Consider the following 25,771-nt stretch of genomic DNA (forward strand, 5'->3'; position numbering starts at 1 on the left):
CAGGTTAGCCCTGTAGCATCCACGGTGACCCGTGTTCCAGGGCTCAGCCTGCCCTGCGCTGCCATTGAGCCCTCAGGCCAGCACAGCCACAGACAGAACTCGGAGTGGGCACATCTCTCCCCGAGCCCTGGGGCCCCGGCGTCCTCAGAGCTCTGTGCCCTCCCTCTACTGCCCGCCCTGCCTGCAGACTTCACCCCAGAATCAGGCCTGCAACCAACAGCCCGGAAGCTGCCCCGCCCAGCTCAGGGCCACCAGCTGGGTCCCTCTTAGGAAAAGGAACTGGTCAGGGCTAAATCAGGGCTTCCCAGGCGGCACTAGTGGTAAGGAACCCGCCTGCCAATGCAGGAAGCATAGGAGATAAGAGTTCCATCCCCGGGTTGGGAAGATCCCCTGAAGGAGGGCATGGCAACACACTCCAGTATTCTTGCCTGGAGAATCCCATGGACAGAGGAGCCTGGGGGGCTACAGTCCAGGGAGGTCACAGAGTAGGGACATGACTGAAGCAACTGAGCATGTATGCACAGGGCTAAGGCGACACAGAGGCAGCCCCCAGCAGCTCTGTCCTCAAAGGGAAGGGGCCACCTTAGAGGTCAGAGTCCCAAGCGAGAGGTTCCCCGGGGTATATCCGGGGAGATCACGCTGCAGCCAGACAGGCCAAGGGCTTCTGGGACTGCTGTGGGCTCAGGGCCTCCCTCTGGACTTGGAGCGGTTTGGTAAGAATTATGAAAAGTCCTCCTCTGAAACTGACCTCATCCTCCCCGCCCCGCCAGGAACACTGTCTGGGCGCAGAGCCTACTGGTGGGAACGGGGCACAGCAATCCCCCGGCCTGTGCCTGCTCTGAGGGGCCTCTTGGTGGATTCTCCCCAGGTCCTCCCCACTTGCAGGCCCATTTCTAGGCTCAGCTTGCGAGGTGGGGCTCCACACCTCCGGAAGCTCCCCACCCAAGGGCACGCAGCCTTGATCCAGACAGGGCTCTGTGATCAACCACCAGGACAGTGGAGAAATAGCCGAAAACTCGAGTGAGCCCTGGGTTGCACAGGGGCATGAGAGGTGAAAGCACTTCCTGCACTAAGCCACTCACGGGACCTCATCATGTCACTTTCTAAGCCTATTAGCATCTTGGGAATTATCACCTAAGTCACATCAAGAGATAAGCAAGAAGATGTCTGGAACTCAGTACATGCTCAGAACGTGCCCGCATCACTAAAACAGGGCTTAACCTCCCCAGCGGCTTCGCACTGCACTTAGATTAAATGCTCAACTCCTCCAAGGCCGCTGCCCACTCTGTCCAAGGTCATTTCCTATGCTCCATGCAGCCTCTCTCTGCCTCCGAACACACCACGGTTGCCCAGGTTCAGGGTTTTCACCTTGCCTGGAAGGCCCTTCCCAGATCTTTCAAGAATCTGTGTCATTTAAGCCTTAGTTCAAAATTATTTTTTCAAGTGAGGCCTCTCCCCTCCGCTTTGCTCTCTGATCTGTTACCCAATTTTATCTTCCTCACAGTACTTGTGCAGTATGAAATGATCTCATCTGTTGCCTGACTAATCCTATGGACAGAAAGTTCCATGAGGGCAAGGCCTCTCTGCCCTGGTCTGCCTCTGCACTGCCCAGCATGTGAGGGTGCCCCATCAATACTCCTAGACCAAATGAATGAATGGGGTGTGTAGGCTGGAGAAAGCAATGTCCTTCAGCCAGGGGTCCTTCAGGATGGGGGTTGAGAAGCCCCACACTCCTGCTCACCTCTCTCCTCCTGTGGTGAGTGAATGGCTGGCCATGGCCCAGGGTAGCCCTGCGACCTCTTCCACCCAGACTTTCCCAGCGTATTGAGAGTTTAAGGCTTAGGCATAGGAATCTTGAGACATGGCCAAAATCATCACATGAACTGGATCTAGGGGATCATCCTGTTCAGATCCTTCATTATATTGAGGCCAGAGAACCAGAGAGGTGAAGAGATTTGCCCAAGGTCACACAGCAACTTAAGACAACAGACCCAGGATTAGAAAGACAAGGCCTTGTGACTCCTAGCGGCCCCGATGCTTTTCCTTCTCTGGCCTCCTGGGTTGGAGGTGGGGGTGCTCCAAGGAGGGGGTAAGAGCACAGAGGGGACACTCAGGCATTCAAGGGGAAGAGGAGCTGTAGCTGCTGTGGGACCCTGGCTCTGGTCACCGTCCAGGAAAGAGAGGGTTTCCAGCTTCTAGCCCAGGCATGAGTTCCACGTTCTCTTAGCCAAAGCAGAATCAGGGAAACCACTGTGGGGCTCCCTGGAGAAGGAAACAGCACCCCACTCCAGTGTTCTCACCTGGAAAATTCCAGGGACAGAGGAGCCTGGCAGGCTACAGTCCATGGGGTCACAAAGAGCCAGACACGATTGAGCACTGAGGGACTATGGGGCCCTCCTGGCCTCTCTGCAGAAGAACCCCCCTAGTGGGAAGTCCACGGTCACTTCCCACTTCTACAGGCCCAACTTGGGGGGGCCAGGGACAATGGGGCCTTAGTCTAAGGCTCATGAGGAACCAGACCTAACTCTGGCTTTTTCCTGGGGATTGGGGCAGGTGGGTTCCAGACACGGGGATGTGTATTTCCTTGGGCGCTAGGAAGATGTCAGAACACAACTCCCAGCGCGATTTGATAGAGAAAAGGAAGCCCAAACAGCACCTGCTGACTAGCTCCCGATAATCTGGGCAGACAGCAAGGCCACTCAGCAGAGGACTGGGCCTGGCCAGACTTGTGTGCCCTGACCCGCACCTGGCAACTCCCCCAAATGGACACCTGCAGAAGTTTCTGGGCTCTTCCCAAAATATCTGCTCTCCTGGGACCTTATGACCTCTGGATAGTTCTGCACCACTGGGCTTGGGCAGCACTGGCAGGCTCAGCTCCCTCTGGGCTGAGGCCATCCAAAAGCCGGGGCACCAAGCCCGGCATGGCTGCATGGCCAAGCCACCTGTGGACGGGAGAGATGCTGGAGAGGGCCAGAGCCCCTTCTAACCTCCCCAGGAGCCAAGAGACAGCAGCTTGCCAAGTGCACTAAGAGCAGGGGATCTGTGACCTTCTCAGAAACAGCACACGATGGTAGGAGTCGCTCAGTCGTGTCCAACTCTGTGCAACCCCATGGACTATACAGCCCACCAGGCTCCTCTGTCCATGGGATTCCCCAGGCAAGAATACTGGAGTGGACTGCCATTTCCTTCTCCAGGGGATCTTCCTGACCCGGGGATCAAACCCCGGTCTCTTGCACTGCAGGCAGATTCTTCACCATCTGAGCCACCAGGGAAGCCTGAAACAGCACAGAGTTTGTGCATATGTCTGGCTTTGGGCCTGGGCGGGGCTCCATAACTGTCATCAGATTCTCAGAGTGGAGGACTCCTGCTCTGTGGAATCAAAACAGGCCTCTCGGGAGCCAGCTAAGGGAAGAAGTGGGAGCAGTGGGGAGCCAGAGACCACCTGTGAAGCCCCAGGAGTAAGGTCCTCTCCCTCAGGGGGATGTGCATTAATACAATGGCTGGAGGAGCACAAGAAGATCTCACTACTCTGCCTTTCAAGCCCCCAAACCAGACAGGGTGGACACCATCCTGGGCCCACACAGAGGCCCGGACCAGGAGGAGATGGGCTGCCCGCGGTGGGTCACCAGCCTGCAGCTGAGGGATGACTATAGGGGTGTGAATGGGGGTGTGAACGGTGAAGAGAGGATGCAGGTCCCTTCCCTCCAGCAGATAAGATGTGTGGATAAGGTGTGTGGGGTGGGTGCCAGATGCGGGGAAGGGGGCAGGGAGGTGGGCAGCTGGGGCAGGAGAGATATCTTGTTGCCTGAGGTTTTAGGATCTTTTTTGATGCCCACAGCCAGACGCCGAAGGAAATGATGATGGAGTAAAAGTAAATGAGCCTGAGACATCTCTCTACCCTAAATACCCTTGTACTGTCCATGCCTGGAACAGCCAGTAAATGGCAGACTGAGCCTTGGGGACAAGCATGTGGCTTGCACACCTGATGCTACCTGTAAGGAAACTGTCAGGTTAAATGACAGACTCTGGGAGGTGCCAGGAACTGCCCAGTGGATGCATTTAAGATGATGAAGAGAGGGACCCTCTTGAACCCTAAGGTTCCCCAGACAAGCGGGCCAAAAAGCCCTCCCCCACCACCATCCTTTCTTGGGTAGCACCCCTGACCCTCCTGAGCAATAGAGGGGCACCAACCCCATCTTAGAGCAGGTGGCCCTATTCTGGAGCTCGGCAGGAAACATCTTGGTTCACATTGCTGGCCTCTGCCTTCCCGAGAGAAGCTCTTTGGAGTGGGTAATTCCTAGACCCTTGAAGCAGACGTAAGATCATCAGGAGCCATCCTCAGTTCTCCCTCACTCCCCTGGACTCTCCTAGTTCAGTCTAAGCCTCCACCTCCAGCCAGTGTCTGGCCTGGTGTGGGTCTAGATGTCTTCACTTGGGCTGTAGGGAGACAGTAGGGGCATGGATTCCTGCCCACCCACACCCCCGACTCCTGAGACAAAAAGTTCTGGCCTGGCCACTGCCTCCGTGGGGCTCTACTAGCCTCTCTGGCTCCCACAAGTGACCCCATTAAAACCTGTGCACACTTTTGGGGACAGGATGGGATTCTTCTTTCAGTCCTTCTCCCTCCAAAGTGCAATCTAAGGATCTAGAAAGAAGCAGAATGGGAGGAAGACCAGGCACTGAGCCTGGTCTCCCTGAGTGTGATTTAAAGCCAAGGGGGAAAAAAAAGGAAAGTAGAAATGTGAAGTTAAACGCGGAGAGCACTGGCAGAATCCACAAACTCAAATGCCACGTGTCTCCTCTGCTAAACGCTTGCACAACAAGCCGACTGCCAAGTCAGAGGCTAGTGTGAGGCTTCAGCCCCAGGACTCCCCTCGGGAACACGCACAACCCCAACCACAGCCCCCACCCAGGACCCAAAGGAGAGTCTGTAAGTGGTCCCTGCCTCCCCTCTTCCAGCAACTGCAGACTCCTAGGGCCAGAGGCTCTACAGGTTGATAACACTGGACTTTTTCCATTCAAACAGATTCTTCAGCCCCAGCGCTGGGTCCCCAGATGAATCACTTGCACCCCCCTCCAGCCTTCCTGAATCTTTTAGTTAAGAGGCAGCAGGAGGGCCACAGGTGTCTCTGGCATCCACCGCATCACATCCTTGTGGCAAAAAGCTGGATGAGGAGTTAATGAGGAGAACCCCTCCCACCAGGCTGGGCAGTACCTGGCTCCCTTCCCTCATCCACCTAAGCTGCTGAGTCCAGCCCCCTCATCTGGCAGTGAGCCTACTGCACTAAAAAAAAAAAAAAAAAAAAAAGGTTAATGCAGCTGGGAAAAGAAAAGAGGTGGGCAGCAGGTCTGGTTCCACAAGCCTGCCTGCTCATCCACCAACCACCACCACCACAGCAGGATGAATGGATGCCCCTCTGTCACCCACCGTACAGACCCTTGTGTCCGTGATAGACATACTTTGTCACACAGCAGGGGCTAGGGGACTGAGTCACCCACCCCACAGAGCATCCCAGAGCCATAGTCACCCTGCAGTTGTGTGGACACCGATCAGCTTGGCAGCCCAGCGTTTGGCTAGCCCACTACCCTTTGCCCACGGAGCTATCAGATACCACCAGAGGCGAAGTTGGCTGAAGACACCCTCAAATGACTTCTTCGTTTTGTTAGTCACTAACGCACAAGGGAAGAACTGAAAGTCTGGAGTTTCTGGGTTGACAGACTGCCCCCTACCTGCTAGCCCTCTCCCCCTGCCCTCATACAAAGGGCAGGTAAACCAGAAAGACTCCGGCTGGCACTGGGCCAGGAACCTGCTGGATCCCTTTCTTGCCAACCTCTAGGTCTGGTGTCAGCAGCGGGTGAGAAAGGGGTCCAGGCAGGGGATGGCTCCGAGCTGCCGGGCACAGACAGCTGTCTCAGCACAGAGGGGCTCTGGGAGCCGCTGAGGCCAGCAGGGCTCTGAAAGTCTAGTCCCTGGAGAGGCTGAAGGTGACACAGGGGCCAGCTCAAGTTGCTGCCCTGCCCAGCACTTTCCAGGACTGATGTCACCTCTGGGAGGTCACGTATACCCCACTGGCAGGGGATGAAGCTAGACAAAGAGCCAAAAGGCCCCAAGATCACTTTTTCTTACAGGTGCCAGGAGCCTCTATGCTGCCTGGCAGTGAGGATCTGTGCAGAGGGTCCCCCTTGGAGCCAAAGGAGGATGTACAAATCCCCACCAAGTCACACCAACCAGCCCAAGCCTCCCTTATCACTACCTCAAAGGACAGGCACCCTGCGACACTTGCTGAGGCGCCTGATTTGGTCTACAGTTATCAAGCGCTTCACTGTGTGTTTGGCGCTGGTCTGGCTCTTGCTCAGATGCCCCATGCCAGGGCCCAAAGCCAGCCCCGCGGCAGCCTGCCCAGCTGCAGGACAGTCAGCTTCTATCTCAGATTTTCATCCCCACCCAAGGTCTGGGGCGACAGGCAGGACGGGCAGTCTGCCCTGGCACAGCTTGGTCTGAGCTGCCCGCTGGGTCAGGAAACCCCTGGCACACTGATTGAGTTCCCTGGTGCCTGGCTGGCACTGGGCCAGCAGGCCTCTGGGTGGTCCCTGAAGAGGCAGCCTAGAGCCCCCAGAGCCAGCAGCACCAAGACCTCGGCACAAACTCACACAAAGAAACCTCACCCTGGCCGGAGGCACTGAGGTGTTTCTGAGGTCGCATCTCAGCAACCGTGCGGCCAACAGCGTTCCGGACATGGGGGATTGGGTCTGGGCTGGGCGCAGGAGGAGAAACTGAGGCTCAGGGGCCCCTCGCCTGTCAGTTCGTATTTCCGAGCCCACAGAGACTCAGAAAGGAGCCAGGCAGTCCTCTCCCACAGGAGACCGGCGCCCCCCTTTTCCTAAGACAGGGATAGATGCAGAGAAAGTAGGGATGGGGTAGCAACAGCATTACTCATATTGAGGTCATTTAGAGCCAACCCACAGCTCACCCCAGCCTCTGTCCTAGGACCCCACGGGCAGGCAGGAGGCGCAATGAGCTCCCCAAAGGGGATGCCGAGGGGCCCAGCACCCTCCACCGACCTCAGTCCCTCTCTGTCTACCCGCTCAGGCCCCCTCGCGCACCTTTTGGCGGAGGAGCTTGCTGCGCACACGGCCCCAGAGCCGCGCGCCGGTGTTGGGGGGCCGCTTGCTCCCCGGCTCCTCCAGCGGATCCAGGCAGCAGCGCTCCAGGGGCTCGCACACCGCCTTCAGGCTGCAGTCGGGCTGGGGCAGGACGTCGGTCATGCCGGTGGCGGCAGCAGAGCCGGGCCCAACGACGGGCGACCCAGCCTGCGGGGCCAGCTCCGCTCCGGGGACTGGGAGGCGCGGGCGGCCGGGGGGGTCCGGAGCCGCTGGTGGGCGGGCAGGCGGGCGCAGTTACTCGAGCCGGGCAGGGAAGCGCATGGTGCGGGGCTCCTCTTTCCGCTCCCTCTGCGTCCTCCCTCCCCGCAGACGCTCGGTTGGATTGCCGTCCGGCCAGGAGAGCGGGCTGCCAGCGCCCGAGCTCTCAGCACAGGCAGCGCCCGAGGCCGCCGGGGAGCCCCCGCCCCCACCGCCCCCACCGGAGGAAGTGACTCAAAGGAGGCGCGGGAGGCTGCCCCCTCCAAAACACCCAACCTCCCGCTTTTAACTCTTGGCAGGCCGGGCCTCCTCCTCACCCACCCCGAGGCCCTCCCTTCAGCCCCTACTAAATAAAGTTTGACAAGCGGCGAAAGCAGCCAGTCCCTTCTCCTCTAGAGCCCGGGTTAACCCCTTCCCCACCAGACGGCGGCGCCCTGCGGCTGAGCTGTTTGAGAAGGAGGCTAGCGGAAGCCAGAAGGGGTCTGCAGCGCCAGAAGCCATCAACAGCTGCCCTTGTCCCGGGGCAAAGAACCGGGACTGCCCTGGAGCTCTGCTTTCCCTCCCCCAACTCAGGTCCCAGACGCCTCCAGCGATGCCACTCAGGGATGGGGCCAGACCCGCATGGAAGACACTCACAAACCTCCTTCTGTGTAAAGAATAAAGACGACCCCCTAGCTGGGCAGCTAACTGGGCTTTCACAGCCCCAGGAGGAATTGGCTACTCTAAGTCTTCTCTGGGGACCTGAGCGAAAAATCCAAGGATGACACTGGTCACGGATATCCAGCAAGAGATGCTTCTTTCACAGTGGTTTTTAACCATGGCCAGTGCCCTTCACCAGAAAAGTCACAAAAGGGGCTGTGCTGCCAGGGGTGGAGAAAGTCCACCGACAAAGGGGCAGTGAGCCACTGTGTGCTGGATGCCTTGGGACAGCAAAGGAAGAACTTGCTCTCCTCCACCCTCAAGTTGATCAGTGTTCATTAGGAAAAAGCCTGAACCCCAGATGATTAGGGTCCATACAACCCAGAGGCATCGGGACGTCACACCCTCCAGAGCTTGACTCAGCAGAGGAAGGACACCAGCAGTGCCAACCATAAGCCGAGTCCCGTGCAAAGGGCGTTCAAATATCCGCTTAGGTGGAAGCCTCATGACTTCTGTGACGCTGGTGTTCAGAGTTATGAGAAACGGGGCTCAGGGAGGTGAAATTCTTGCTTGAGGTCATGGAAACTTCAGCTGGCGAGTGACAGGTCTCCTCCAAAGACCGTGGGGCTCACCACCACTGAAGGATGGCTGGTTCTCTGGATTCGGGGGCCGGGGGGGGGGGGGGGGGAAGACCTGGGTCAGGCCCCCAGGGCAGGTAGGCGGAGGAAAAAGCAGGGGCTTCATGGCAGAGATAACTAAGACCTGGTCATGACAAGGTGACCCTTCACTGAGTTTACTAGGCGACAGGCACCACGCTAACCTTCCACGTGCTCTTCACACGCTAACCCTTCACAACTCCCCTGACTTTAGGAAGTATGTCCTGGCACCCTCATTTTCAACTTGAGGAAACTAAGGGTACAGAGGAGCTAAGCCACTTGCCAGACCAGGCTGGGCCATGAACAGAGGTCTGGCTAGGCCCGTGCCATCGGGATGATGTGCCAGTGTGCTGGGGTCTGGCCCTGCACCGCCTTGTGGCTGGTGGTGGAGGCAGGCTCCTGGGACTCTGGTGGTCCCTGCAGGGCAGCTGGATCAGCCACCAGGGCTCCACTATTCACACCCCGCTCTGCACGGCAGACAGGGCTGAGCTGCCAAGGCGGCACAGACCCTCTTCCCCTACTTGAGCCCAAGCTGCTCAAGCCGGTGCAGCTTGATGGGGCCACAGTTTTCCCAGTAACCCCTGAGGGGGAGGGCAAGAGGCCCACTGAGGCAGGAATGTGCCTATGTCCCCTGGGGCCTGACCTACTCTTGACCTGCTCCCCCAGGGAACCTGGGTGCTACCTCGGAAGAGTCTTCCTCCAGCCCCAAGAGGGGCTGGCAGCTTCCCCACCTCCCCCACCAGCTGCACAAAACCTACCTCCTCCAAGGCTTCACTCATTCCTGGGGTCTTCACCTCTCCATCCCAGTCATTTCATTCAAGAGGCACTGACTTAGACCCTGGCTATGTGCCAGGCTCTAGAAATCACAAAGACGAACCAAGAGTCTGTGCTTGGGACTTCCCTGGCAATGCAGGGTACTTGGGTTCTATCCCTGGTCTGGGAAGATCCCACATGCTGCAGAGCAGCAGAGCCCCGGTGTGCTGCAACTATTGAAGCCCGAGCACCTAGACCCCATGCTCTACAACAAGAGGATCCACCTTTGAGAAGCCTGGTCACTGCAATGAAGAGTAGCCCCTGATTGCCACAACTAGAGAAAGCCCAAGTGCAGCAACATAGATGCAACACAGCCCCCCCACCCCCCAAAAAAAGCCTGTGCTTGATAAAGCTGACAGCCCAAGAGAGGAGAGGAGATGAAGGCTTAAACACCCCCTAATGGGAGACAGAGAGCCATTCATGCATTTAACACTTATCAGCTGTACACCTACCACGTGTCATACCCAGATGGACAAAGCACTGTCTTTCTGCCCTCAAGAAACCCCGTCTTGGGCCATAAGGAAAGCACAGATCAAGTGCCATGGAAGTTGAGAGAAAGGAGAGAAAAATTCTAGCCAGAGGGCATTAGGGAAGGCTTCCCGGAGGAGGAGAGGTTGGCATGGGCCAGAAGAGAAAAAGGTCACCCTCCCTGGCTTTGCTCTGCACCCCTCAGCTGGTTGTGTAACTGGCTGGTGAGGTGCCATTATAATTGCTGACCACGCTCACCTGCTGCAAACACGTGGTCCGTCCTGGGCAATGCCAGCTGTTAACTTCAGAACTGGCCGCTCGCTGGCTCTCTAAGGTTCTCTGCCCTCTATCTGGGTCACATGCCACAGGGTGCAGCTAGGGCGATGCTATGCAAGGTGCGTCCCCTAGCAGGTGTGTGGGAGAAGGGGGACGGTGCAGATCCTGTCCCCAAAGCCTTATACTTGTCTGGCTTAGGAACCCCAGGCTCAACACTTGTCTGGGTAAAGCGAGCTCTGATTGGATGAAAGATGGCCAACTGGTCTCCATGGTGACATAAGCGCCTTAGCAGATGGGGAGCTATTGGGAGGCTCTTCCCTTGAGATGCTCATCTTTCCTTCTTCCCCGTGGGCTGGGGGTTCTCCTCCAGGGACAGCACAGATTTGCCTTCTCTTCCCCAAGCTTGACTCACTCCTTCCTGGAAGCAATGGTCAAGGAGCAGGCTGTGGGGTGGGGGTGGGGGTGGGGGCTGTGCAAGACAAATGTTCCTAAGAAGTTCCTCAAAAGTGGTCGTCTGAGTTCTGGTCCCTCCAGCTAACCACAGACCCTTCTTCAGCTTCGCTGGGTGGGCTGGGCTCATGGTGTCCCGGCCACCCAGGAAGTGACGGCACCCCTCCCCCCTGTCCATCCCACCACACCTGGCAGAAGCGGCCTCTGAGGACGAGCAAGGGGCCCCTGTCTGGATAAACAAAGCCTGGGTGGGAAGGCCCACACGAACAGATGTCGTTGCCTTTGGAATTAAAAACATTCCTAATAGACCGTCCCATCCTTCTTCACCCCCCTCCCCAGGCTCTCCACCGGAGCAATGCGAGGGGCCGTCCCCAGGGAGGTGCGGGCAGGACCCCGGGTTACCCCGAGGGAGGGGGAGACACCTGGGGTGGCGGGGACGGGCCACCCAGCACAGCAGTGACGGAGGCAAAAATCAGGCTGAAGTGATCAGCAGAGGCATCGCTGAGGAAAAAAAGGTCAACGGGGAAGAGCAGCAGCCTGAGCTGCGTGGGCAGGTGAGGCAGGGACCGCCACTAGCGCTGCCTTGGTGACAGCCGGGGGTGGGGACGGCTCCAGGCACGTCCTCCAGCCTGTGAACACGGGGAGGAAGATTCTTTCTCAGAACCTTGCGGAGCTGCTGCAGCTTCTCCGGAGTGACCTCCTTTCCCTTCTTCATTCCCCTGGAATGGCTTTCATCTTCCCCTTGGTGCAGGCTGGAACCCTGATTCCCCGTCCCTGTCCTCCAGCCGAATGACTTGAGGGCAGGAAACAGGGTTCCTGAGTGGTCAGCTAGTCCAAGTTCACAGGCACCCCAGCAAGGACAGCCTGGGAGTGGGGGCAGGGTAGGGCCCCCAGGGGCCACCTGGAGAGGCTCCAGGCGCTGGAGCCCGAGAGGAGCCTGGGACGGCGCTGAGGGTGGGGACCAGGAGGGAAGTCCAGCCCGAGAGAGAACCAGCAGGGCACCCAGCACCCAGGAGCCCATGCAGAGGGCGTGGGAGTTGGCGGGGAGGAGAACTAGGAGGAAGGGAGGCAGAAAGTCCCCTTAAGATGAATGGCAAAAAGAGAAAAAAAAGATGAATGGCTCTGGGGTCCCTGCATTCCTGTGTCCGCACCCTGTTCTGTACCCATCCTGACCCAAACTGTGGACCGGAAGGGCAGAGATCACCAGAGAAGGAGAAAGTGAGATGCATTTACGTTTTTCCATCCTTTCCGAGCATCAGCTATGTTCCAGGCCTGCGTTAGGACTGGAGATGGGAACACTTTGCTCAAGGTGTCCAAGTAGCCAGTGGCAAACTGAGCCTAAAAGCTACATCTTCACTCATTTACCCAGTCACTCTCACTGAATAGACACCCACCACATGCCAAGTGGGGAGGACCCAGGACGCAGCTCACTTGGAGCTGTGACACTCCAAACCAAGCCCTGGCTGCCCCACCGCTGACCTGCCCTCCAAGGAGATAAGTGTCAGCAACGGAGGACTCTCCCAGGCACCCAGGCCAGGACTTCTGAGCCTGAGTCCTGCCTGCTAACAGTGTGAGCTCTGGAGCTTCAACTCTGCAGATAACTGGCTACTGGCGGCTTTAGATGGCCACCCAGAGCAGGGGTGGGGAGTGGCTTCTGACCTGAGGTGTAAGGTGTTGGGACGGGGGCTGCCAGGATTCGAAGGTAATTGCTCCGCAGCCTAACCTCAAGGTGTACCCCCTGTCTCCCAAGGCCCAGCCGAGTCACAAGCCAGTGCAAATCATGTGCAGTTCCCCGTGCGCTCTGCCCAGCCACCCCAGGCTGGTGTGTCTCGGGGCTCCAGGAGACGATTAGAGAGCCACAGAGTTTGTCCATTGCCAGACTGTCCTGATGGCGCGTCCCTGGCAACCCTGAGTGATTCTCACGGCACATTTGGTCACGGAAAAGGATGGAAAATCCACTTGAGCCTTTGGGAACATCCTGCTTACCTCAAACAAAACCCACCCAGGACAGAGTGGGCATAGCACGCCCACCACACGTCCGATCCATTCCTTACCGCACAAGTCATGATGTGACTCACGGCCAGACTGACACCCAGACCCCCGTGGCCACCTGCCTGCTCCTGCTCCCAGGAAGGAAGCACCTGACCGGGCTCCCACATAGCAGCGGGTGGGCAGAGCACTCCATGGGGCCTCCCAGGCAGGAGGGTTTGAGAGGAGCTCAGGGTCCCCTGAGCCTTCATGCTTTTTTCTCTTTCCCTAATATTAAGCAACTTTCTTCCCACCCAACTCTGAGCTCTAAACAGAAGGCAGTTCCTGAGAGCCAGGCAACCAGGGCGTGAATCCTGCCCGGTCACTGTGGCAGCCACTCCCTCTCTCTGGACGTAGTTTTCACACCTGTCAAACAGGAGCCTGTACCGGACAAGTGGTCAGTAATGACTTTTTTTTTTTTTAAAGCCGAGGACACACCCTGCTTTCTTTCCAAATGAAATCTTATGCCAGTCTCCCTGCCTCCATCAATTAAGGGCAGAAGCAGGGAGCCCCTGGCTGAAATGGGAATACAAGACTTACCACTCACACCGCCTTTGTCCACCACTCCCTGCCTTGGGGGCACTTCAGGTCACCCCAGGAGCCCTCAAGCCTGCAGACTTTGAAGCCTCTGGTCCTTCTTTAAGCGGATGGACAGTTCCCATGAGAAATGCCATTCCTCTGCCATGGTCACTGCCCCTCACTCCCCTCCAGGGTGGGTAGATCTGGAAGCCGGGAGATTAAGGGCTTTTTAAGGAAACTTCTGGGTCAGAGTGCTGGATCTGAAACTCATGTCTTAGCTCTACTTTCCCCTCTGGTTTGAGAAAGTTCTGGGTCTCTGCTTTGCTGGTGTGGGTTCCCTTTGGTGGCCTTACAATAGGGTTAACACTTATCTCATGGAGCCAGTCTAGCTGTGTTTTCTGGGTCACCTCCGCCCAGAAGCCAGTGCAGCTCAGCTCTTGCCTCCAAGGGTGTGAGAGGCTACACCCAGCTTCCCCTGTGTCAGTCCACAGGGAGTGGGCCATGCCTGGGGGTCAGACCCTCACAGAGAGCTACCACTGCCCACACGGCTCCTGCCACGGCCAGGCTGGGCTGAGTGAGGGGTGGGCTCTGCAGCACCTGCAGTGAGGGAGGTCGGCAGAGACCACCTAAGGTGCCCCCGATCCGCATTCATGTCCAGCCTCAGTCCTCACTTGGGGAGTCCTTGGCAATTCCCCCACTGTTGGTTCATCAAAGCCCGTGTGGATCCACCAGCCTAAGAAAACAGACGTGGCCTCGGCCAGCCCAAGGCCCAAACGCAGGGGCCACTCGCAGGTGACAGCCTTTGGAAGCAGGAATGCTTGACAAGCTTCACGCAGAATCCCCACAGGAAGGTGGGGGACAGTGGCCCTGGTCCTGCTTGGCTCAGGCAAAACGCTGATGTCACTAGACAGACTCTGTGCCAGGCCCTGCACCAAGGGCCTCACGCACTTTCCCATTCAGTTCTCTTGACAGCCCATTTTACAGGTGAGGAAACTGAGGCTCAATGAGGTCAAGCAACCTGTTCTCTCAACTAATGAATGGAGAAAGCTAGACTGAAGCCCAGATCCATCTGGCCTCAAAGCCTCTTCAACACTGACTGAATGATCCCAGTTCTCTTCCGCTCTCTTCACTCCATGGGGAGGTCCTGTTCATTCTTTGCATCCATTGCACAGTGCCTGCCACTTAGAGGGAGCTCAACAAACAGAAATGCGGGCATCAAGTAGTGAAAGCGTGAATGTGCACTGACCAGCTCTTTCGGGGACATTCCATCCTTTGAGCCTGTCAAGCCTGTAGAGGCAGAGTGGGGGTAACTGTACCCATTTAACAGATGAAGAAACTGAGGCCCCCAGAGGTCAAGGGGCCTGGATGTTTTTTCCGACTCTCAGTCCAGGGTTCCTCCTACACTGTCAGAGTAAACTGCACTCCACACTCAATCTGTCTAAACCACGGACCAAAGGGAGGGCAACCAAGTAGGGAAGGGAGACCCGAGGAGACAGGAATGCCTGACCAGGGTGGGGGGAGAGAAAGCCGGTGGGGCAGTTCTTTTCTTTAACTAGAAGAGGCTAATGGTGAGCGATACAAGCTTTTATATATAGAATGGATAAACAACAAGGTCCTACTGTATGTATGGCACAAAGAACTATGTTCAACATCCTATGATAAACCATCATGGAACTATGCCGTACAGCAGAAATTAAAACAACACTGTAAATCAACTATACTGCAACTTAAAAAATAATGATTTTTTTTTAAAAAAGAAGCCAATGGTGACAAGCTGTGTCCTGGGGGTGTGGAGGCCTGCTCTCCTAATACATCTGCAGAGAGATGAGCAACTATCAGTGGGGGAGGGACATGGTAACCCTGGGTCTGGAGGGCAGGAGCTGAGAAACTCCATCCTCAGAAACTATGCTCTTTCCTCACTTAAATGTAAGAGAGTCGGGGACTTCCCTGATGGTCCAGTGGTTAAGAATCTGCCCTGCAATGCAGGGGACGCAGGTTTGATCCCTGGTTGGGGAACGAAGATCCCACATGCCACGGGGCTTGTGCCACAACTATGGAGCCTGAGAGCTGCAACGAAAGCTCCCACATGATGCAGTGAAGATCTTACCTGCCACAACTAAGACCCAACACGGCCAAATTAATTAATTTTTTAAAAAGTCAAGTCTAAGGTGGAAACAACCCGAATGTCCATTGATGGATGAATGGATAAACAAAATGCAGTTGGCACGTATAATGTTATTCAGCCTTAAAAAGGAAGGAAAGTCTGTTGCTCTATCATACGATGTAGACCAACCTTAAAGACACTTTGCTGCAGGAAGTAAGCCAGTCACACAAGGATAAGCATTGCAGGATTCCATGTACATGAGATACCTAGAATAGTCAAATTCATAGAAGACAGAACACTGGTTGCCAGGGGCTGGGGGAAGAGGAATGCAAAGTTCCTGTGTAATGGGCATGGAGCTTCCGTTTGGGAAGACGAAAAAGTTCTAGAAACGGATGGAGATGACAGTTGCACAACAATGTAAATGGACTTAACGTCTCTCAAATGTACACCTAAAAATTATTAAAATGGAAGATTTCACAGTATATATATATTTTACCGCTGTTGAACCAAAAAGTTAAGTGGGTCTAGATATTGTCAGATGAGCCAATCTGGGCTCTGAGAATACTCTTAGTTCCGAAGGCAGGGGACCGGCCTTCATGACCTCCTCCCTGAGTCACTTCTAATAACTCTAACCCCTCACAAGCTTCCAAGCAGCCAGGTCAAGAATGTCAAAGAAATTACTCTCCTTTCCCTCTTCAAACACAGGCTTCAAGCTCCAGATGGGAGGAAGAGGAGAGGGAGGAGGCTCTCATCAGGCCTGAATGTTGCAATCAGGGCGGGGGAGGGAAGTGGAGGGCAGTGAGGGGAGGCTGGGAGTTATCGCTCCAGGCATCAGGACAGCTGGGGCTTCCTTCTGGGCCTGGAGCCCTGCCCCCGGCTCACCCTGGGGTCTTGGGTTCTCCTGTGTCTGGGGAGGGCAGCCCCTAGCCGGCTCACAGAAGTGAAGCTGCCTCCCAACAGGGAGAGCAGAACTGAAGGTTGGGTGCCCGTCCCCAGGCTTCTGGCTGAACTGGGAATGGGGGAGCAGAGCCATGAAGGGGAGCCTCGGTCTCGGACCCCTCTCCAGTCTGAAGTCAGTGGCAGGAACTGAGCTGTGAGATCCTTCGGGAGAACTCTCCCCTCTGGCCCGGCTGGTCAACAAGGGCTGGATCCTGGGAATAAGCTCATGGGCCAGCGAGCAGGTCCCAGTTGAGACAGCACATCTGGAGCCCGGAGCGGCAGGGCTGGAAATAGACGGGGATAAACATGCAGGAGTCTCCTGGGGCCGGGGAGCCAAGGCGGATGAAGGGGGGCCTCCCGGCTGAGGGGTTCCTGGGCTGGGTGGGGATAGAGCAGCAAGGAGGAGGTCTGGGGAAGGAAGGGAGGGCTCAGAAATGCTCCAGGCTGGGGGGGATCTTCTACCAAAGTTGCAGCGACAAAGGGCAGACCCCTGAGAGTCATGGGCTGACATCGCAGTCTGCCGCTGCCCCATCCAGGAACATTTTCATTTCCCTCATTTGGCCAGCAGCTGACCGAGCAAGACCGAGCTGGGACCAGGATCCCAAATCTGGGGCCCCTGCTCAAACACTAATGAGCTGTGTGACTGTGGCTATCACTCACCCTCTCTGGTCTCAATTTCCTGCTCCCCGCAAAACAGGATTGAAAAAACACCCTCCAGGATTCCTTCTGACACAAATTCTATGAATCCCTCCTCTTTTATTCATCCCTTCAACCTCCCTCTTACTGGCACTGCTCACCATAACTTCAGCGAAGGGCAGGCGGGCTCCTTAATTTCCTGGCACACTCCCTCTGCATTCCTGCCTCCCTGCTCTGGGCCACGTGGGCCCTTCCCCCAGAATCCCCACTCCTTTCTGCTGATCCAGAGCCTGCCCACCTTGCTAGAATAACAGAGCCTTAAAATGCCAATTAATGGGCTGGTCATTATGTAAAATGATTTTTATAATGTACTTTTGACAATGTAACCCAAAAACAAGGCAATTATAAAGACTACCTTCAGTCCTGGAAAAAAAGGAGGTTTATGATAATGTTACGTGAAAACAGAAAAAACAAGACAAAATATGCACTTATCATTAAAACCATATAAAAATCTGTATCCCAAGGAAGGGAAAAGGCAGAAAATAAAATGGCTGTTTCAGAGGAGTGGGAGTTAGGATGGTTTGTGATTGTGCTTGCTTCAAGGCTCATTATTATAATTGCAATTTTCTTTTTAATATAAACACAGCTTTGGGAATGAAAAAAACCCAGCTCTCAAAGCTCTCACACCTCTCTCACTCCACCTCCTCCTGGAAGCCTCCCTAACTCTTGCCCACCAGGATCTCTCCTTATGTGAATTCCTGGGGCACAAGTTTGTGTCTTATTACACAGGGAACAGTTGGGGAACAGAGAGCCCTGGAGAGGGCCAGGCAGGGGCCCTGGAGAGTTCCGACTCTCCTACTTAGCTGCCTGGCCTTCGGCAGGTTCCTTAACCTTTTTGTGCCTCAGCTTTCTCAACTTTAAAATTGTGAAGGGGACTTTGCTGATGGTCCAGTGGATAGGACTCTGAGCTCCCAATGCAGGGGACACAGGTTCAACCCCTGGTCGGGGAACTAGATCCCACAGGCTACAAGTAGACAAACCCGCAGACTGCAACAAAGACCCAGTGCAGCCAAAAGGGAAAGCAAAGAAAATGAAACTGTGAATTACTTTCCTACCCTGTAGGATACTGTGAAGGTTCCCTGGGTAACCGCTGTATTAGCCCAGTGTGGGGGTCAGAGAAAGCTCTCTAATGGGAGGGCTCTCATTCCCAAGACCCCCCATCATCAACATCATCACCCTCCCCATCATTGTCATTGGCATCTTGCTTTGTGGCCAGGCAGCGTGGCATATAGTAATATGTCTTTCAAATCTGGCAGTAGATTCCTTGAGGCTGGGCCCCTACACCTCAGAGCAGCAGTCAGTACCAGGCACGCAGCAGAAGCAGAGGAAGGCCCCTCCCCGGTTCTTTTCCATGAACACTCATTCTGCTTCCTTCCACGTACACCAGGCAGAAATAAATGTCCCTTGCAGGGAGGTAAGAGGACTCCCGATAAAGGAAGCCCTTTGTTCACCATATGCCATAGAGCAGGCTTCCTAGGTGGTGCAGTGGTAAAGAACCCGCTTGCCAATGCAGGAGACACAAGAGACGTGAGTCTGATCCTTGGGTCGGGACGATCCCCTGGAGAAGGGAATGGCTACCCACTCCAGTATTCTTGCCTGGAAAATCCCATGGACAGAGGAGCCTGGCGGGCTACAGTCCACGGGGTCGCAGAGAGTCAGACACGACTCAATTACTGAGCACACACAACAGGTCACAGAGCAGGATGTGGGGAGGGGAAGTCAGCCCGGCTCCTTCTCCAGGCCACGAGTCACGCAGTGCCCTTCACCCAGGCTGGGGGACGCCGTGATGAAGGCCTGGCCCACGGGGACACAGCGTAGAGGAGAGAGGAGGGCCTTTTCTGCACTGCCAGTGGGGACGCCAGGGCCGCACTGTCCTTGTCTACAAACGGGGCGGATGTGACTGTCCTTTTCCTGGAAGAGCCGTTGCAAGGACCACATGAGAACATTTGGGAACAAGCCTCCAAGAGTGCAAATGCTGGACACACAGGCTGGTGATTAGAGCTGCCGTTCGTCCATCACCACATGCCGCCCCTTCCTCACCCCCGGCCTGCCGCTCTGGAGTCCCTGCCCCCAGCGCCGACCAGAGAGGGAGGCTCATTTGGGAGGAAGTGCCTGGGGTCTCCGGCTGTTCCCTGGATGGGCTGAGCGAGGAGGGCCTTAGAAAGAAGTGGGGGCCACAGGGGGTGGGCCTTCTCTGCCTGCCCTTCCTTCAGCCCACCTGAATGTCCCCGAGGCCCCTACTGTGAGGCCACCTTCAGTGTTATCCTCGGCGTCCGCTGAAGGGGCATGGAACCGGGTGCCAGAGGCCAGTGCCAGCTCCCTTCCTTGGACACCCGGGGGGAAGGGAGGTGGGGGCGAGCTGTGGGAACAGACCATTCCATGGCTCCGTGGGGCCTGGCCACGTGGAAATGGCTCGGTGTAGCCTCTCCAACACAGCCCAGGCATCCTCAGAAGGGTGAGTGGACTTCACATGGCACAGCGCACCCCTGGTGGGGACAGACCACCCCCGCCACCCACACCCCATCCACAGGAAGGAGGCAGGCAAGACGGCTCCATGGTTGAAGACCAAGGGCTGGGCCTCAGGGGGCTGAGGGCTGGGGGACTTCAAAGCCCTCCAGAGGACGCTGGCTCTGAACTGGCCGCTCACAGGCCCAGGTCAGCTGGCAGCAGGAAGGTTTGTGTTTCTTTTAATATCAACTCCCAGGCGTTTAACATTCCTCGAAGCTTAAACACAGAAACATTTTCCTTACCAGACTGCGCTCTCGGCTTTGCCAAACATAACCTGGCTTCTTCCCCTTCCCCCACAACCTCCATCTGCTCCTGTCTCCAAGATGTAATGATTTATGGTGTGTTTCCCCTGGGGCCCATGCAGCTGACAGCAGTGAGAAGGAGGGAAGCAACAGGACTGCGAGTCCAGGTGGGGACGATGCCATCGAGCCCAGGAATCCGGGTTTGCGGAGCCCTGGAGGTCAGCGTCCATGGCGCATCCTGAGCTGGCTGCTCAGAACACCGTTTTAATCCTTCCATTCCGTAGCCACTAATGGCCCGGAGTGTGTGGCACCTGTCGTGCTTTTTGGCTGGGCACCTCCTGGGGCCAGATGGGCAGCCCAGGGACGTGGACATGGGGCTCCCAGTCCTTATTCTGCAGGAAGTCGCTTCCCGGGACTAAATCTAGAGCTCGCTCCCATCAGCTCCTGTTCCCTAAATAATGAAGGACTGGCTGCTGGTTGCCTGGCAGCACCATCTCCCTGGCGACGGTGCTGAGGAGTGAGGTGCAGGCCCCCAGCATTAAGGAGGGATATGTTCAGGAATATGGGGTGTCATGAGTCAGATGGCTGGGCCCCCACCGAATAGTGTCATCTTCCTCGTTCAAACACAGGCGCCTGAGACAGGGTAGGGGGAGCACACGAGTCCCCAAGAACACTGCCACTGAGGACACCCAGCCAAGAGTCAGACACCAAACTCTGCGGCCTCAACAGCGCGCCAGAGAACAAACGCTTCCTGGGAAAAAGCATCATTCAGCTTCAGCTCCCCGCACCCAGGTGATACCTGCTACAGCTGCTAAGAAGCCCAGAGCACCCAATGCCCAGAGCTCAATCCCAGGGCGTGTCAGTTGCTGATTCCCTCGAGTGCACGGTCAAAGGGTCCACACCCAAGCCAGGCCACTTGTGTGATAAGCACAAGGCCACACGAGGTGCCAGATGGAACGTGGATGGCTCCGCACCAAATGTCACGCCTCCAAGCCTACATCCCCTTGACAGGTTAAGTGAACAGCAACCATCTTTAACACTGGCAGAATTTCCAAAAACACAGGCTGCAAACAAAGCCCCTTTCCCTACGTACATTTATAACGTAAAGAGACACAGCTGGGGTGGCGCATACATACCTTATCTGGACTCAGGACCTGCCCCTGCTTGGACCGCAAGACCCACCCTAAGCCAACAAACTCCTGGCACAGGTGAGTCAAGCCCAGCAGACCTCGCAGTGGGGTCAGAGGCCAGCCCGTAGCAGCCCAGCTACATCCTCAGCCCTTCCAGTAAAGCGGCACATGCTTGGGGTCTCACTCCTTCCATGGCAGACAGTGCTAATCCAACACAGCATTAACGATACAACCTCAGAATCCTTCTTAACACAGCATTTCTGGAAAAAAGCTATCAGAAGGCTACGGATGGGATGTGTAAACAAAGACACTGTCATCCTTCCAGGCTACCCTGCAGGAGTGTGGATGACCTAAGTGCACCAGATGTGGAAGCCCAAGGAACCAGACACACACCGGCCTCTGGGGCTAGAATAGGACACCATCTCCAGCAGGGGGAGAGGAACGACCTCGGGGAACTTTGCTCAAGACAGCTGTGAACCCAAGTCACAAAGGCCAATCCCCTCGACCGAGAAGGCAGAGGAGAAGGACACCTTCCCGACTGGCGCCGCCTCCCAGGCACGCTCGCCTTGGTGCCCTGGCCGCGCCTGCCTCTCACCTGGATCTGCCCTTTGCCCATGATCTTATCCACGATCTCGTTGTTGTCCTTGTTGACCTTGGTCTTATCATAGCACTTCTCATAGCACAGGATCCTCAGGGACTGAGAGCCCTCCAGCTCAATCTCGAACTCCTGGGGAAAGACGAGACAGGATGCTGAACGCCAGCAGCTGACCTGGATTCCTGGCAGGAGTGGGCCCCATCTTTACAAGGGTGAGAGGGGTGAGGCGGGCCCGTGAGGACCACATCATGAGGTCTGGAGCAGCTTCCTCATTCTCTGGAGCTCCGGAGGCCTGGGAATCACTGAGGAAGGGAAGTATAGAACCTGAACTGTACGCACCTTATCTCATCTGATCTCAGAAGCTAAGCAGGGTCCGGCCTGATTAGTACTTGGATGGGAGACCCCAAACTATAACACTGTGTCTAGACACAAACCCACGATCAGAAGCCAGATGAGCAGGGAAGGGAGGGCACACGGGTCAGAGGGGCGGGGCTGACCCATCAGCAGGCTTGGCCATCCCCAGACCATAGGACAAGAGCACTGGGAGCAGGGTGGGCATGGTGGGAGATGAGCCCAGGGTCCCTGCGGGGACCACTCACCTCATCCCACTTGGGCTCCGTTGTGTCCCGGAACACCCTGGTTTTGGCTTTGCTGACAAAGTAGCCAAAGGAATCCACCTCCAGGGTACAGTACAGGTCTGCGGGGACAGGCAGAGACACCGAGTGAGGCCCGGGGCTCGGGAACCCAGGAGGGAAGGGGGATCACGCATCAGTCTTCCCAGGGTGCCCATGCGCGCTCTGCAAATCCACACACGCCCGCCCAGCCTCAGGCCCCGCAGCCTGCCCCTCCAGGGGGCGCTGCCTAGGCTGTTTCCCAGGGTAATGGTGTGTGCTGGGGGGTGACTCTGGGGAACCACAGCCAATCCTCTACAATGTGAATCAGGGGCAGGGGGTGGAGGTCAGAGGGTGGATGTACATGCCCCTCCCAGGCCCCAGGAGCTACCCAGCTGGCTGTCCTCCATGAGGACTCTCCTGCAGAGCTAAGACTGGGGAGAGCTGTCCCTCGCTGTGTGTGATGGAGACTGGATGTAACCGGGTATCTGAGCAAGGCGCCGGGGAACAGGCGAATGAAGCCAAAGGCCTATCGGGCCCCCATCAGAGCAGAGAGCACGTCTGGGCAGCCGAGAGGTGGATGGGCAGGAAGTGTCCCTTCACTGGTTCCCCTGTGAGGGAACCCCCCCATCAGGGACTAGTTCTGGGACAAAAGGGAGGGCTTTGGAGTCGGCCTGTCTGGGTCAAATCCTAGCTCTGCGCAAACCACCCCCGCTCTGTGCCTGACTGCTCTCCTCTGGAGACTGGGCAAGATGATGGTGCCTGCAGGCCAGGCCGGACTGTGCGGACGTGATGAGTTTACTAGGACAAGCAGCCATGGCTGAAGATTCACAAGGCCTGAGTCAGAATGAACGTCCGAGTGGGTCAGGGGGCTGGCAGAGGGAGGAGGTGAGGACTGGCTGGAGGTGAGGGGAGACTCTGGAACCATATCTCACCCCATGTCTGAGCGCCCCAACCCAGTCTGAGAGGTCGGACGCCTGCGCTGGGGGAGTGGGACACCCTGCTCTAATGGGCCTGCTCCTGAGGCCCATCCCAGCCGACAGGAGGCAGAGAGACAGGAAGGGGGAGACATCTGGTCACCATGGAGATGTGAGGGCCCCCGGCCAGCTCAGGGGGCTGCAGACTTGGTGTGTGCAGCAGCCCCACGGAGCCGACTGACCAGGAGCATTCCCAGGCAATGCCCCCATCAGCAGATTCTGTGGGTCTGGGGGCATCAGGAAGCTGGTGCTGTTCCACCAGCACTGCCTGAGTGATGCGTGAGGGGGTCCTGGCCACACTGAGAGAAATGCTGCTCTAGAGGGGAAAGCGCGGGCCTTGGTGTCAGAAGGCATAGATTCAACGCCATCACCTTGTGTGCCCTGCGCGCCGCCCTGGGAAAGTCCCTGGAGCTTTCTGGCCTCAGCTTCTTTGCGTGCCAAGTGGGAATGGCATCAGCGACCTAGAAAGGGTGCCAGGAGGCTCTGGGCAGATAATGCACCCAAAAAGGCTCTGAATGTGCCGACCACTGTCAGCTCACGAGCCATGTTTGTATTTTCTCTAGCACCGAGTAAGGGACCCAGGCGCACAATAGGTGTCTGGAAATAAACTACTTCGCTCAGCATCTTGAGCTCCTGTTCATTCAGTGATGAAGGAGACGTGGCTCCTGTCCTCTAAGAACTCACAGTGGACAAAGCACATCTTAAGTGACAAAAAAATATGACAGGTGCTGCCCCAGGGTGATGGGAACGCAGAGAAGGGAGGCAGATTTGCTGCGGGAATCCAGGTGTCACAGAGAACGTTAATTGAATGACTGACTGTGAGTCAGCGGCATACCCTCTGCGTGGTGCACTGCAGGAAGAGAGGCAGAAGGCAGATCTTACCAGTCAGAGGGGAAGAGAAGGGAGTAAGGAGTCAGGTTTCTGATCCTATATAATATTAAGTCCTTTTCTTTCTCTGTGACTCAGTTTTCTCATCTGGCAAATGGGAAGAAACTATTAGCTGTCTAATTCACAAATTCCTTCAGGGAGAAAAGTTGGATAAAAATGTAACTGTATCTTGTAAAATACTAATAACTGCACAGACGCAGCAGATGGTGATAAAGAAGGAAAAAGAATGTGTGGTAGCAGTGTGCTGGCCCTACACATATAGGTCATATTTAAGCCAGCTCTTAGGTAAGTATTAACAAGCATGATTGCCTTTTTTTGGAGAAAAAAAGAGAAGGCTCAGAGAGGTTAAGAGATTTTCCCAAGGTCACACAGCTTGTGATCTGTGGATGTGAGATGGGAGCCCCATATTTTTGATACCTGGGGGTAGGGAAGGGCTTAGGGCAGAGCAGACCTTGGAGACAGAAAGCAGGGATGAACCCCTGCTAGCCAAGAGGAGCTAGCTCCTGGCCTTTGGGGGAATGCCCCACACCTCAAAGCGGCTGGCAGGGCCCCAGCCTGGGCAGACCAAGGCAGAGCAGGTGGGAGGCCCCATGCAATGGGTCCACGGGGACTTTCTGTAAAAGGATGAACAATGAAGTCTCTTCCTGGGGCAGGTGGTCTTGGGTACTTACTGGCTGACTGCTTAAACCCCTTGGCAGAATGGACGATGACATGGAGGAAGCCATAGAGTCCTGGAGACTCGTCGTCTGCAAGAGAGAAAAGCCCCCCAGGGAAGAGGGTGATGAGAGGCCCGCTTCCTCCCCGCCTCACCCCTGGCTGGTTGGTTACACAAAGGGAGCCAGTCTGCGCCTTGGTCCGACAGCACCACCCGGTGGCCAGAGGAGGAAGCGTCCACAGTCCATTGCTGCCTGGAGTGCGAGCTGACGCACTCCCTCCACTGGCCTGGCAGCATCTTCCTCCTGGGACTAAGTCCCGACCTCCGGGGGCACTTTCCCTCCTACGAATCCTGCCTATCCCACTGCTGCCCTCCTCACTCAGTCTAGCCTTCCAAGGTGGAAATTAACCAACATAAGTCACTCTGTGCCAAAGAGCAGGTTCAGTCTTATTTCTCACACACTACTCTAATCCACCGAACCTTGTGCTCCACCACCGCCCTGCCCCAGGCTTAAGCCTTCTGCTTCCGTGAACATATTAACATCACAGTCCCAGCGCACCAGGACACCAGATTCTTCCCTTCAGCCAGAGGTCGCCAGGGAGGAGTTGGGCGCCATCCAGGGACTCAGCAGAGAAAAACATCTGTTCAAACTCTGTATCTGGCAACTGTCTTCCCAGCACAGCGGAGCAGAGGTCAGCCACTGGTAGCCAAGTGACTGGCTAGGTGTTTGTGGAAGGTCCCGGCAACACCCCGGGGGCTTGGACCCGCTGATTGAGCAACCTCGGATTCCAGATCTTACCGTCTTTATTGCTGGTGACAGGAATGTTGTGTACAGTCCTTAGTTTGAAACAGGATCCTGTGAGCACCTGGAGTTCCACTGAGCTCAGGACAAAGGCCTGAAGATCTGCAGGAGGAGACAAGAGAGAGCAGAATGTCGTCATAGGTCCACTAGGACCCACGGCTCTTCTTTGAGGGCTACTGCAGGAAAAAAAAACTTAGCTCTAAGGGCAGAGTTGGTCGTTGGAAGAGGGAGTAGACACTCAGCTGGGGACAGTCAGGGGTGCTGCCAGAGGGATAAGAAGCACAGGGTCCAATTGGAGGGGTTCGTGAATTATATACATGACAGCAAGAGCAAGAGACAGACGAGCAACTCTGGGCTCTGGGTCCAGTCCTACTGACAATTCACTACACATTTTTAAGCAAATCACCTAAATT

General features: G+C 56.1%; 1 protein-coding gene across 4 annotated transcripts in view; it reads right to left on the bottom strand.

Annotated features, from left to right (window-relative positions):
• The window catches only part of ABR (ABR activator of RhoGEF and GTPase), a 186,652-nt gene that overhangs the window by 15,376 nt on the left and 145,505 nt on the right, over positions 1–25,771 (bottom strand). For 3 of the 4 annotated variants that reach the window (XM_065910848.1, XM_065910849.1, XM_065910850.1), the window contains 4 exons: positions 25,356–25,460; positions 24,573–24,647; positions 22,025–22,122; positions 21,426–21,557 (listed from right to left, as the gene is read on the bottom strand). In XM_065910848.1, the coding sequence (XP_065766920.1) occupies positions 21,426–21,557; positions 22,025–22,122; positions 24,573–24,647; positions 25,356–25,460 (410 nt within the window). Of the gene's footprint in view, positions 1–7,104; positions 7,596–21,425; positions 21,558–22,024; positions 22,123–24,572; positions 24,648–25,355; positions 25,461–25,771 lie in introns of those variants that run through there. The other variant, XM_065910851.1, reaches the window with a different exon arrangement.

Source organism: Muntiacus reevesi, chromosome 18 (assembly GCF_963930625.1).
Source record: "Muntiacus reevesi chromosome 18, mMunRee1.1, whole genome shotgun sequence".
Lineage (NCBI taxonomy): Eukaryota > Metazoa > Chordata > Mammalia > Artiodactyla > Cervidae > Muntiacus > Muntiacus reevesi.